The sequence below is a fragment of the Panthera uncia genome, assembly GCF_023721935.1.
Source record: "Panthera uncia isolate 11264 chromosome E2 unlocalized genomic scaffold, Puncia_PCG_1.0 HiC_scaffold_19, whole genome shotgun sequence".
In the NCBI taxonomy this organism is placed as follows: Eukaryota; Metazoa; Chordata; class Mammalia; order Carnivora; family Felidae; genus Panthera; species Panthera uncia.
Window position 1 is genome coordinate 15,501,275 of NW_026057588.1, and position 14,315 is coordinate 15,515,589.

General features: G+C 40.1%; 2 protein-coding genes across 2 annotated transcripts in view; both read right to left on the reverse strand.

Annotated features, from left to right (window-relative positions):
- Positions 1 to 14,315, reverse strand: part of LOC125915975 (zinc finger protein 420) — a 421,195-nt gene that overhangs the window by 254,349 nt on the left and 152,531 nt on the right. The window lies entirely within an intron of this gene.
- Positions 1 to 14,315, reverse strand: part of LOC125916054 (zinc finger protein 112-like) — a 49,778-nt gene that overhangs the window by 4,580 nt on the left and 30,883 nt on the right. Inside the window, exons 5-7 of the mRNA XM_049622232.1 lie at positions 9,585 to 9,670; positions 7,179 to 7,305; positions 5,769 to 5,867 (exon numbers count right to left, since the gene is read on the reverse strand). Of these exons, the coding sequence (XP_049478189.1) occupies positions 5,769 to 5,867; positions 7,179 to 7,305; positions 9,585 to 9,670 (312 nt within the window). The remainder of the gene's footprint in view (positions 1 to 5,768; positions 5,868 to 7,178; positions 7,306 to 9,584; positions 9,671 to 14,315) is intronic.

Below are 14,315 nucleotides of genomic sequence, written 5' to 3' on the forward strand. Positions count from 1 at the left end.
GTGCCCCTCCCCTGCTCACACTCTGTCTCTCTCTCTCTCTCAAAAATAAATAAACATCAAAAAAAATTTTTTAAGTTTATCAAGTACGACCACATCCACTACTATCACTCTAGGCCAAGCCACTTGCAATTGTCCCTGCAATCTGTTCTTCACACAGCAGCCAGAGGAATTCATTTACAATGTAATTCATATTACCTTATTCCCCTATAAAAATCTTCTGAGTTTACCATCTTAGAATAATATCCTAAGTTCTTACTTATTATGGCTCACAAGACCTTACTATGGTCCACAGACTCTACATGAGTTTGCCCTTGGCCACTTTTCTGATGTCATCTCTTGCCACTCCTAATTATTCATTTTGTTCTCACTACAATGGCTTCCTTGCTGTTCAAAAATACCAAGTGTATACCTCCGTGTTTACCTTTTGGAATGCTCTTTTCCCAGATACCTGCATGGTTTGCTCTCTCATTTCAGTTTTCCATTCAAATGACACATTATCAAAACACCCAATATAGAAATGCACCTATATTGCATTTATCACTAATGGATATACTAGTTTTAAAGTTTGTGCCTTGTCTGTCTGCCCACGCTTAATCAAAGCAATGACTTTGTTTCATTCTCTGCTTTATTTCTAGTACCTAGAGCCATTACTGGACACTCAGTATTTATCAGCAACTTTAAAAATACAAATTTTCTTTCATTTTTCATTTCCCCAGATGCTTCTGATATAAAAAAAAAATTGAGAATACTGCTTAAAACCTTTCAATGGTTTACCCCTTTGTACTTCAAATAAAATCCAAATTCCTGTTCAAAGCCTAAAAGCCCCTGCATGATCCATTTCTTGATTACTTTTTTCACCTCATTTTGAACCACCACTATCTTCAGGAACAATGCTCTAGCCTTACTGGTTTTATTGAAGTTCCTGGAACATATCAAATCCTTTCCCATTTCACACTCTCACATGCTGTTCTATCTGCCAGGAATGCTCTCTGCATGGCCAGTTCCTTTTTGTCTGAAATGTCCTAACTAAAATGGCAGCTGCTCAGAAAGACTATCCCTGAAAACTCGAATTGGGTTCATGATTTATCTTATTCTCTCATTTATCTGATTGTCTATACTTGTCATATAACTTTAATATGTAGAAGAACACTATCTAATGTGACTGGAACAGCAGCCACCATCTCTGACAACAATGCACATAAGCTGTAGAGTGTAATAGAGGATAGTGTTGAGAAAGGAAATAAACATAAATCAATAAATTGAAGATTGAACAGTCTTTAGAAATGAGTCAGAAATCCAAGGAAAACATGCTTTTGTTGAAAAGCAGAAAGAAATTGTAAACAACAACAAAAAGAAAAAACCCCACACAGCTCAGTTTAATATCAACTCATATCAGCAAAATGTACTGAGATGAGAGTACCTGGCTTTTTACTTTGTCAGAGAAGCACAATATCATTTATAAAACACTAGGTAAGAACCCAACCGGAATATGGTGATCAAGGGAACAGTGTAAGGAACCAAATGAATCCAGTTTAGGTCCCAAACTGCTCTCCATGTCACATATAGTAACATGATTAAATAGTTCTTTTTTGATGTTTATTTATTTTTGAGAGAGAGAGACAGAGCACGAGCAGGGGAGGGGCAGAGAGAGAGGGAGACACAGAATCTGTAACAGGCTCCAGGCTCTGAACTGTCAGCAGAGAACCTGACGCGGGGCTTGAACTCACGAATTGAAAGATCGTGACCTGAGCCAAAGTTGGACGCTTAACCGACTGAGCCACCCGGGTGCCTCTAAACAGTTCTTTTTATTGTCGTTAAATTAATGGAAGAAAAAAATGAGAAAATACAAAAGGGGTGATGGCTGAAAATGACAAAATGGCGTCTGAAAAGCAGAAGTCATTTCAGGAGGCCTCTTTCATACTTGCCCCCCTCAACAACTCTGGCTGAATTGATTCTCTAAATCTCTCTTGAATCTGTTTCCTTATCCCCAATGCCATTACCAACACTCAGAAAGCCCAAAGAGCACCACACATTTGAAGCAGAACAATAATCCCCTCAGTCGTGTCCTGAGATCCTTTCTTCTAATTTCCATCTGGCAGTCAAGAGTGATATATTAAATATGTAAATCACATTATGTCACTGTCCTACTTAAGATTCTTCATTAGCTTGCAAATGCTTTGGGGACAAAATTCAATGAGAGATAAGAAATACATGTTATTTTATGGTCAAATACACACCCACAACATAAAACAAACAAGTCATGAAATAATCTTTACCTCTGCTACATGTGATGCATTCTGATATTTTTTTTTTTTTTTCAACGTTTTTTATTTATTTTTGGGACAGAGAGAGACAGAGCATGAACGGGGGAGGGGCAGAGAGAGAGGGAGACACAGAATCGGAAACAGGCTCCAGGCTCCGAGCCATCAGCCCAGAGCCTGACGCGGGGCTCAAACTCACGGACCGCGAGATCGTGACCTGGCTGAAGTCGGACGCTCAACCGACTGCGCCACCCAGGCGCCCCTGATATTTTTAAAAATTTTCTGCTCTATGTTATTGTATTTAAGAATCAAAACAAAACTGGGGCGCCTCCGTGGCTCAGTCAGTTGCACATCCAACTTTGGTTCAGGTCATGATCTCGATGTTCGTGAGTTTGAGCCTTGCTTTGGGCTCTGTGCTGACAGCTCAGAGCCTGGAGCCTGTTTCAGATTGTGTCTCCCTCTCTCTCTGCCCTTTCCCACTCACACTCTGTCTCTCTCTCTCTCTCTCAAAAATAAATATTCTTTAAAAAAAGAAAAAGAAACAAAACAAAACCAAAACAAAAAAAACAAAAACAAAAACAAATGCTGTTCACAACCTATCGGGTCATTTTTATAATCCCTAAGGTTCTGCCTGGCCTAGACCCTGGCAGACTCTCCAAACTCACACCTGGCACCCTTCCCTCACTAGGTTCCAACTATAAGGGCCTTCTTTGAATACCTCCTATTACACCAAGCTGCATCGCTCTATGGCCTTCAGGACACCGTTTCCTCTGCCAAGAATGTTTTTCTCTCTACCCTCGGCCTCCCTACTGCTTTACATCCTTTCAGGGCTCATCCTTTCACATACCTTTGCTTTTCCTCAAAAGTCCTTCCCAATCTCAGACTCCAGCAATGCCACACCTGCAATTCTCTCTTATAGTAAGACAGCCACAGCTCATGGGCTCATGATAGTGAAACTGAGCCCCACAATGGGCTCTGCACTGAGCATGGAACCTGCTTGGGATTCTATCTCTCTCCCCCTCTCTCTGCTTCTCCTACCTCCCCCCCCGCCCCCACCTCTCCACACTCTCTTGCTCTCTAAACAAACAAACAAACAAACAAACAAACTAAACATAAACATTAAAAAAAAAGACAGCTACTCTACCCACTGCAGCCTACAAGGGAGGCCCCCCATAGCTTTGGATGCTGGTAAGACTGCCACATCCTGCTCTTAATGCTGGATTCTCCTAGGAGGTCTTGACTTCCATAAACTCTCAATGTGACAGTCCCACTACCTTTAGTTTATGACAGGAATAAGTACTCACCCTCCCCAAAGAAACTACTCCAAGACCTATCCTGTAATGCTTGGCATCTCTGGGTATCCCAATACTCCTGAAAAGCCCTGGCTTTCTGTATCCTTGTTCATCACTAGGCCTCTCATCCGATTCCAGGTCTAGACATCTTTTATTGTGACTCAGTGTTCTATTACTCTGACCACTAGGGCTCCAGGAACTCACTATATACTTTCTGCAAATACTCCACAACCTCAGCCTCCTTCCCTCTGTGTATTCTCTTCACCTCTTGCTCTGATTGCAACCTTGAGCACCCTGCTTCCCAGAAGCACTGTTTTCCTCCACCTCACTCCACCTACCGTCCCCTGAAGTAGACATAACAGACCTTGTTATTTCTAATTAGGACAGTACCTCCCAAAACTCAATTTCAAGTAACCATCCTTACTGACCACTACCACTCATATTTCCAGATCACTTACTCTTGTACCATCTCTCCAATATTTATCTCCACCTTAAAGACTCTCCTTCAAAATCAAAACAAAACAACTCCTTTGATTCTATGGTTCACCCTGTAGCTCCTATCCATTTACTGTACTCCTTCCTGGTAAAACTTCTCAAAAGAGATGTCTGTATTTCCTGTCAATACTTTTTCCCCCTTTGTCTCCCACCCTTATAACTAACATTTTTCCCATATTTGCTTCCAGGATTTTTTTTTCTTGCACTTTTATACAGTTGAAATAATTCTACATATATAAACTTAAACCATATTTCTTTGTCCTAATTATTAGGGCACTATTATAAAAAACTTCTAATACATTTTAAAACTCTATTTGTACTTTTTTTTTTTTTTTTTTTAATTTTTTTTTCAACATTTTTTATTTATTTTTGGGACAGAGAGAGACAGAGCATGAACGGGGGAGGGGCAGAGAGAGAGGGAGACACAGAATCGGAAACAGGCTCCAGGCTCCGAGCCATCAGCCCAGAGCCTGACGCGGGGCTCGAACTCACGGACCGCGAGATCGTGACCTGGCTGAAGTCGGACGCTCAACCGACTGCGCCACCCAGGCGCCCCTCTATTTGTACTTTTGAGAATTCCTCAAATGGGTCCTCAACACTGCCTGGTGAGTTAAGTCATTACCCCACAACAGTTTTTATTGTTGGCTTATTTCTTCCCTAGTCTCTCATCTCGCCCCATCATCGAGAGATTTACCTTATATTTATCCCTCAGTCCTGACTACCATCTTGCAGGCTTTCAAATGCTTATCTAACTTCTCTGTCAAGAATATCTAATGGCCATCTCCAATGCACAACTCTTGACTTCCTTCTGCAGGCTTCCAAACTCTGATGCTTCTTTCTATTTCCAATCCTTCAGCAAATCCTATTAATTGTACCATCAGATATAACCCATTCTCATTTTCTTCACATATTAGACCCCATTCCAAGACACTATCATCTCTAAAGTGGACTCCTGAACTAGTGTCCTCTAACTGGCCTTCTTGCTTTCATTCTTAACCTCATTCTACATAAGCACCCAGAGTGATGTGTAAACAAAGATCCCTTACTCATCTGCACAAAACCCTTCAACAGCTCCTTGTACTTAGAATAAAATCACATTCCTTGCAATGGCCTACATGGTCTTATGTGATCTGTTCTCTGCCTATTTCTCTGACCTCATCACTAATTTCCACTTTCACTCTCCTTGTTCTAGCCACGCTGACTTTGTTCTAGCCACGCAGCCAGAAGGCTGATCCTCAAATAAGTGAAGTTCAGCATCTCCTCAGGGCCTCTACACTTCTGTCCCGTGTGACTGAACACACACTTCCCTTTTTTTGCATGGCTAATTTCATTCAGGACTCAGTTCAAAATTACTTCCTCTGGGAGATCATCCCTGATTATCCTAATCTAAGAACACAGCAAGCTCTCCATAAACATTTGCTGGCTAGAGACACCAACTCAATTAAAAATAAATAAAAGGATTATCTTTGGAAGAAATGAAAAGTAACTTCCTCATTAAAACAAAAGGGGAATATGAGAGAAGAAGAATGGTAAATGGGAGTTGGAAAGGAAGTTCCTTTGGCAACTCATATTGATATCACCTTCCTGCTGAGACCTTAGGCTTCTTTCCACAGGCCTTTGAAGAGAGCTTCATGCAAACATCTCCAAGTGTTGCCACCTCACAGACCAGCTGTATTATTATGAGCAATAGCTGCTCCTATGTGATTTGCTCTTTATTCACCTGAGCTCCATCTTCTTGTCATGGCTCTTGTCACCATCCAGGGGTCCTTCCCTTGCTCCAATAAAGAAAACACATCTGGTTTAGGGATCGCACATCCAGCTTAAAAGAAAAGAAATGGGATATGGTCATGGTATAAGAGTCCCAGATTCAAATCCAGTCCACTGGTCATCAAAGACACTGAAGGAAGTGACAGAGGAATATGTGAAGGTCTGAAGGATGAGAAATAAGAAGGTACACAGTGGAGGGGCACCTGGCTGGCTCAATCGGTTGAGCGTCCGACTTCAGCTCAGGTCATGATCTCGCAGTTTGTGAGTTTGAGCCCCGTGTGGGACTCTCTGCGGACAGCTCAGACCCTGGTACCTGCTTTGGATTCTGTGTCTCTCGCTCTCTCTCTGCCCCTCCCCCACTCATACTCTCTCTCTCTCTCTCTCTCTCTCTCTCTCTCAAAAATAAATAAACATTAAAAACAATTATATAATGAGCACTGGGTGTTGTATGGAAACCAATTTGACAATAAATTTCATATATTGAAAAATATATATATAAAACAAAAGAAGGTACACAGTGGAGCTGTCTACTTCTGTTAGCTAGAATGAAAGGGGAAGTTATTCCAATAAGAGGGCTTAAAGCTATCAGCAGAAGGGAGGAGGGGAAAAGACAAAAGCAGAATCAATAATTGTTTTGCAGAATTGTTTTCCAGAATCAATATTTCCAGCCAAGGAGACACCTAAATAGGTGTTTCACCTGACAGTTCCTTGCTAAGTATGTCTAGCCCATTAGCTCCTTATGTGAGCCAGTCTGTGCCAGAATAGAGCTGAGGACCTGCACAGAAGCCCCCCTGAGCTGACCTGAAGTTACCTTAGCTCATTATAATAATAAGATGTCCTCTAGGGTGCCTGGGTGGCTCAGTCAGTTAAGCATCTGTCTTGATTTCAGCTAAGGTCATGATCTTGCAGTCGTGAGATCAAGTTCCATGTCAGGCTCCATGCTGATCATGCAGCCTGCTTGGGAGTCTGTCTCTCCCTCTCTCACTGTCCCTCTCTCCTCCTCAAAATAAATAAATAAACATTAAAAAAAATAAGATCTCTTATCATGGATAGAGTTTTCCACCATTTTTTGAACATACGATGTACATACTGGCATGTTGACATGCTGGACATGCTAATTGAACCAAAAGTGTTTACTTACACAAACTCCCTGCCCCCACCCTGATACACTGCATAAAAATTTCCTGTAATAATCCCACAGGGAGACAGTGCATTCAGACCAATCTCCCTGTCTCTGTAGCAAGTAATACAAAGTTCTTTGCTTTCAACATTTCCTTGGGTTGTGTGCAATTTAGTGCACCTTGAGTTCAGTTACATCTCTACCTCCAAAACACTCAAACCTTTCTGTACAAGATGATCTTACCTAGTGAGATCAGGTTGCTGTAGTTCTCCAACATCACATCCCTGTACAAATCCCTCTGAGTGGAGTTAAGGCATTCCCACTCCTCCTGAGAGAAGTCGATGGCCACATCCCTGAAAGTCACCAACCACTGAAACAACAAATCCATTTATTGTTGGTGAAAATATGGCAATGACTTCGAGGTAAAATGAGGAAAGAAAGAAGAGGGTGTGAAGGAAGGGGATGACAATAAATAGGCCATGGCTGAACACATTGTAACATTAAAGAAATTAGGTGCCTGAACAAAGACAAAACTTCCAATGTATAGTAAGACAATTCTATTATCCAGAAAAGTCTAGGAATACAAAAGGCCAGATGAATGCAGTTCTCCAATTAAATGAAATATTACATGTAATCACACAGTATATTAAGCTTTTCAGATTCTCAAAAAATAATAAATTCTCAACAAATATGAGTTCTTTCCTTTTCTTCTCCCCTTAAAGAAAAATATAAACAAATTTAATGAAATCTTTCCAAACAATTTTTAACAAATCTCTAGGCTAAAACATAGAATTTGGATATAACTTAAGAATTTTTTGAAGATTAAGGCACCTGGGTGGTTCAGTCAGTTAAGCATCTGACTCTTGATTTTGGCTCAGGTTATGCTCTCACAGTTCGTGAGATTTAATCCTGAATCGGGCTCTGTGCAGAGCCTGCTTGGAATTCCCTCTCTCCCTCTGTCTCTGTCCCTCCCTGGCTTGTGCATACACACACTCTCTCTCAAAATAAATAAATATTTTTTAAAAAAGAATGTTTTGAAGATTTGAATTCTTCAAGTCACAATATTATGTTTCCATTTTATGTATGAAATGATCTGCTTATTTGGGAGTATTTCATTTAATTCTCCAACGTCTTTGAGCTCTAAGAATCTACAGTTCTCAAGAGAGTAGGCATTTGGCAGGTTTTATTTCTACTTTCTGTGTTCCTAGGCTACAGCTAGTTTATGGATGCCAATCTAGGTGCCTCGGGTATCACTGACACATTCTGGCCAACTCCAAGGTAAACCTGACTGCTGGTCATCCTCTCATTGGTTCCTGGGTAATAGGACTGTGGTACATAGAATAACACCCTCCCCAAGATGTCCACATCTGAATCTCTGGAACCTGTGAGTATGTAACCTTATAATGCAAATGGAACTTTGTAGATGTGATTAAGGATCTTTAAAAGGGAAGATTATCCTGGATTATCTGCTTGGGACCAATGTAATCTTAAGAGTATTTTAAATGGTAGAGGGAGGGGCGCCTGGGTGGCTCAGTAGGTTGAGCGTCCGACTTCGGCTCAGGGCATGATCTCACGGTCTGTGAGTTCGAGCCCCATGTCGGGCTCTGTGCTGACAGCTCAGAGCCTGGAGCCTACTTCTGATTCTGTGTCTCCCTCTTTCTCTGCCCCTCCCCCACTCATGCTCTGTCTCAGAAATAAATAAACATTAAATGGTAGAGGGAGGCCCAGAAGGAGATGTGATAATGAAAGCAGAGGTCAGAATGATGACTGCTGGCTGTAAAAATGGAAGGGAGCCACAAGCCAAGGAACGTGGGCAGCCTCTAGCAGCTGGAAAAATGCAAGGAAATAGATTCGCCTCCAGAAGAACACAGACCTACCAACACCTTAAATTTAGCCTGTAAAACTAATTTCAGACACTCACCTCCAGAAATATAAGATAATAAACTTATGTTGTTTTAAGTCACTTAGTTTATAGTAATTTGTCATGGCATCAACAGGAAACTGCAAGAGGCAAGATCTCTTCCTTCTCGGGACTCAGTTCCTCACCCAATCTTAAAAGCCTTGCAGAAAATCTTATCATACACTGAGACTTAGAACACCCAGCAGAAATGCTGTCACTTCCAAGTGGGAAACCCAGGTCTATAGAGAAGATCAGTTTGCCATATGTCCCATGTAACTACCTCACCAAACCATTATACTAATACTGCTCTTAAGGGGAGTATTAGTATTAGGAATACTGCTTTTAATACTGCTTCCTTAGGACTCCTGGCAGAAGACTTTGCATGTAAAATATGTAGAATGATCTGAAAAAAATACTTAAACACTCTCTGGTGAGAGGAAAAGCATTTAGAGAAGAATGGAGCTCTTTGCTAGGATTAGCCACTGGAATGGGAGAAATTTGGGAGTGGTTCCTTCAGGCAGCTAAGCAAGGCAGAAAATTTGGGGATAAATAAATCTGGTGCTCACATCACACAACACATCACTTCAGGAAGGAAAAATGAGGGGCCCCTGGCTGGCTCAGTCGGTAGAGCATGCAATTCAATCTCGGGGTTGTGAGTTTGAGCCTCACATTTGGTGCAGAGATTACAAAAAAATTTAAAAAAAAAATCTTAAAAAAAAAAAAAAAGGAAAAATGAAACAGTAACTCACATGGGGCATGTTTTCTAGAACTATCAGGACTGATTGGTTTTCTGGGTTCTTTTCCTGGAGATGTGCAAAGTTCAGAGAACGCAGGGCTGGAGAGAGAAACAGAAGCCATGAGATAAACCTTGCCTCAGAGCCCACAAAATAAGCACCTTGACACTAACTTTATTTCACCTCTTTTTTTTTTTTTTAATTTTTAATGTTTGTTTATTTTTAAGAGAGAGAGAGAGAGTGTGAGCCTGCCTGAAACAGGCTGCAGGCTCTGAACTGTCAGCACAGAGCCCGACGTGGGGCTCAAACCCACGAGCTGCAAGATAACGACCTGCACTGAAGTCAGATACTTAACCAACTAAGCCACTCAGCCACCCCTACTTTACCTCTTCGAGGGAGTTTGGAAAAATCTTAGCTTTCCTGCAAATCCAATGGAATACAGCTACAGCAGAAAGAATTCAGGCCAAACTTCTCCTGAATCCCCCTGATGCTGAATAGGACCTCACAGGGTGCTAGTTTTCCAGGGCATCTCACATCTTTAGGATAGGGGCATACCTAGGGAGCCCTGAGATCAGCTTCCCCAGATACCTCCCCTCCCCCCCCTCCCCCCGCATATACACACAAAGTGAGATGCTTTGCTCCCACAGCTTAAGGGCTCAATCCTACAAGACTGCTCCTGATTCCAGAAGTCAGTCTGAAATCCCTGGCCACCAGTACTTCTGATCACTCAGCTATAAATTGGGGGCTCCCACAGTCCCCTCCTAGGTTTGATACTTTGCTAGGATGGCTCACAGAACTTAGGAAGCCACAAAAAGGATGAAGTATCTAGGCCTAAGGTTGACAAGAAATGCATAAAACCTGTAGGAAGAAAAACTTGAAATACTTCCTGAAAGACATAAAAATAGATTTGTGCAAATGGCTAAAACAGTATTTCCCAACATTGTTTTCTATCATTGCCCCTCTGAGGAGCCATTTTAGACATTTTTTCCTAGTTGTCCCCCTCCAGCATGAAATTTTAATAGGTCAGATACACTGTAATATATGTATTTATGTAAGTATATATAAGTTATATATAAGTTTATATAAATATATATAAGTTTATATAATATAGAGGAGCCTGGGTGGCTCAGTTGGTTAAGCGTCCAACTTCAGTTCAGGTCACAATCTCAGTTTGTGAGAGTTTGAGCTCAGTTTGAGCTCCACATTGGGTTCTGTGCTGACAGCTCCAAGCCTGGAGCTTGCTTCAGATTCTGTGTCTTCTGCTCTCTCTGCTCCTTACCTGCCTGTGCTCTGTCTCTCACTCTCTCTCCAAAAATAAAAAAACATTTAAAAAAATAAAAAAAAAAGTATATAATATAAACAATGTAATTAAAATTTTAATATATCATTCAAAACCATTCTTTTCCAACAAAAGGTAAAACAATTGAAAAATTAATTTCTTAAAAATTATTTTTAGTGAACTTAACTTCTACTAGATAGAAGAAACTTTTAACTGGTCTCTTGATCTTCATTCACATATTGTCAACATTTTAACTTCTCAGCCCTTGACATAATTGGTGGGTTTCACAATGTTAAACTTTATCCAAGAACTATGATCCTGAAAAATAGCCATAGCCACAATGAGAGATACCCCCTCATCCTTTATAGACTAGGAAACAGGTGAATTAAATGAACCTCCCTTCCCTCTATGACTTAGATAAGACTGGAGGATGACCCTTCCCCCCTTTTTTAACCTATGAGAAGGCCAGGCAGAACCTCCAAATGGCCATTCTTTGTCTCATAAATGACTAGCTGAGCTGTTTGACCCCACTCACTAATCTGGACAAAAATGCCCGATAACTTTACTTGACCAAACTTTAGTCAGGCTTCTTTCCTTCTCTCAGGCCTTTGAACTTTGGCCTACCCTGTATTCTGAGCCAGCAAAGGATGCAAACAACCCTCTTAACAATGATACAAGCTTCAGAGAACAAAATCTACACTTCTGACTCCCCACTTGTCCCAGTTCTTTCTGGCTTTATCTTCCTTATAAAAAAAAATTCTTTTCTGCCTGACCTTTTAGATGCCTGCAGATCTTATGGTTGGAGTGTTCTCCCAATTACAAGTCTTCCTTCCCTCACTGCAGTGATCCTTTAAATAAAGTCATTCCCAGGGGTGACTTCAGCTCAGGTCATGATCTCACAGCTCGTGGGTTCAAGCCCCACGTCCGGCTCTGTGCTAACAAGCTCAGAGTCTGGAGCCTGCTTCTGATTCTGTGTCTTTCTCTCTGACCCTCCTCCACTTACACGGTCTCTCTCTCTCTCAAAAAATGAATAAATGTCAAAAAAATTTTTTTAAATAAATAAATAAAGTCATTCGTTAGCTAAGTCCAAATTTGTCTTTTATGAGACATGGTGAATAACTTTTGTAGAATAAAACATTACTTTTATTTAATCCTCAAATCCCAAGTCAAATAAAAAAGCATGATCAAATACAAACAACATCCACAAGGCAGCCAATGGGCATACACAAGGAATTATTTCAGATTAAATAAGACTAAAGAGATGTGATAACTAAATGAAATATTTGATCCTAGATGTGATTCTGGAATGGATCCCAGATCAAGGGAAAAAAGGCTATAAAGGGCAGTACTGGGGCAACTAGTGAAATTTTTCTATGAATTCTGAATTAAATAATTATTATATCTATGCTACATTTCCTGATTTTAATAAATGAATGATAGTGGTAGTCCTTGTACTTAGAAAAATACACTGATGTATTTTTATGGATAAAGGAACATGATATCTGAAAATTACTACCGACTGGTTCAGAAAAAAAGAACATATGTAGAAGGAAAGAGCAAATGAAAAGCTAATGTTAACAATTTAATAAAACTATAAGGGCATATGAGAATTCATTCTACTATTTTGGGGGTGTAATATTATATCAAAACAAAAATTTTTTGAATAAATGTTATGAGAACATTTATACTTGATTAAGATACTAAAGAGACATAACCAAATGTAACACATGAACCTTAAATATAGGAAATATGATAACCAAAATAAATTTACAAACATTCCCTATTTTGATAGTTGTAATGTTGCTATTGTTGTTTTGACACCATTATAAGTACATTTTCAGGTAAAACAGACTAATTATATTAACGTTGTTAGCAACCAAGAATGTCAGTATAAAAGGAGAGACAAAGTTATAAAATCAAATAGAAAAAAACCTTGTTATCATTGGTCTAAATGGAAATATGATTATGAATTCATGATTATGGTTTATACATTAAAAACAAGTTATTAGCTTTGTCCTCTGAAAAGCCTTAGAAGAAATGACAGCCCTATGACAATGAATATTCCTAATATCCAAACTGTAGTCTCTATATGCCATGATCCATAAGAGGAACCAGAACTCCTTAGAGAGATGGCTCATTTTGGATCTGGCACAGAAAATGTACAAGGTGAACTTGGGACAGCTTGTGCCAGAAAGTAAATAAGCTATCAATTCTTATATGATCATGTCAAAAGACATAGGAACTGACCAGAAGGGACTCCCACTGGCTAAAGAGAGAGCAGTTCAGGGTACCTGGGGGGCTCAGTCGGTTAAGTGTCTGACTCTTGATTTCAGCTCAGGTCATAATCTCACAGTTGGTGAGTTTGAACCCTGTGTCTGACTGCATGCTGACAGCACAGAACCGGCTTGGGATTCTCTCTCTCTCTCTCTCAAAATAAATAAATAAATTTTAAAAAGTAATAAATACATAGAGGGCAGTTTGAGATAAAAAGGAATAATGAGGGGTACCTGGGTGACTCAGTTGGTTAAGTGACTGACTCTTGATTTCAGCTCAGGTCCTCATCTCACAGTCATGAGATCAAGCCCTGCATTGAGCCCTGAGCCCTGATATTCTCTCTCTGCCCCACCAGCTCATGTGCACATGTGTCCTCTCTCTCTCTCTCTCTCTCTAAAAAAAAAAAAAAAAAAAAAAAAAAAGATTACAGTGGTTGGAAACCTATCAAATGTATTTCCAAAACCCATGAATACTCAAAATAAACTGACTCACTTACTTTTGGGACTCTTTAGGAGGTTGTAGGATGCCAACTAATTTCTTTGAAAACTAATATATAAAGGCAAAGAATTAAATAGATTATTGTCTTTCTATATGAACTGAATTTGAGAATAACCAAATAGTTTTGAAGCAAATTTCTTATTTATAGAACTCCAACTAAGAAATGCAGAAGGAAGTGAGAGAATTTTTAAAAATCACTATATGTAGGGGCACCTGGGTGGCTCAGTCAGTTAAGCATCCGACTTTGGCCCAGGTCTTGATCTTGCCGTTCATGAGTTTGAGCCCCGTGTGGGGCTCTGTGCTGACAGCTCAGAGCCTGGAGCCTGCTTCGGAATCTCTCTCCCTCTCCCTCTCTCTCTCTCTCTCTCTCTCTCTCTCTCTCCTTCCCTCTGCCCCTCCCCTGCTCATACTCTCTCTAAAATAAATAATAAAACAATTAAATTTTTAAAAATCACTGTATGTAATCTTTAATGAAATAACAGATCTCACCATCAATCATAAATGGATGTTATAAACTTTAGGTGTTTCTTGACCTTTTTTCCCCTTGTTTCCCCTAAAAAGGCTGAAAGAGCCTTTTTAGACACCTTTTTTTTCCCTAACCACTATTCAACTATAAAATTTTAATGCCATGGTTATACTGTATATGTGTTTATGTACTGTGTGGCTCCAAGGGCCACAAACCATTGCAATATCTT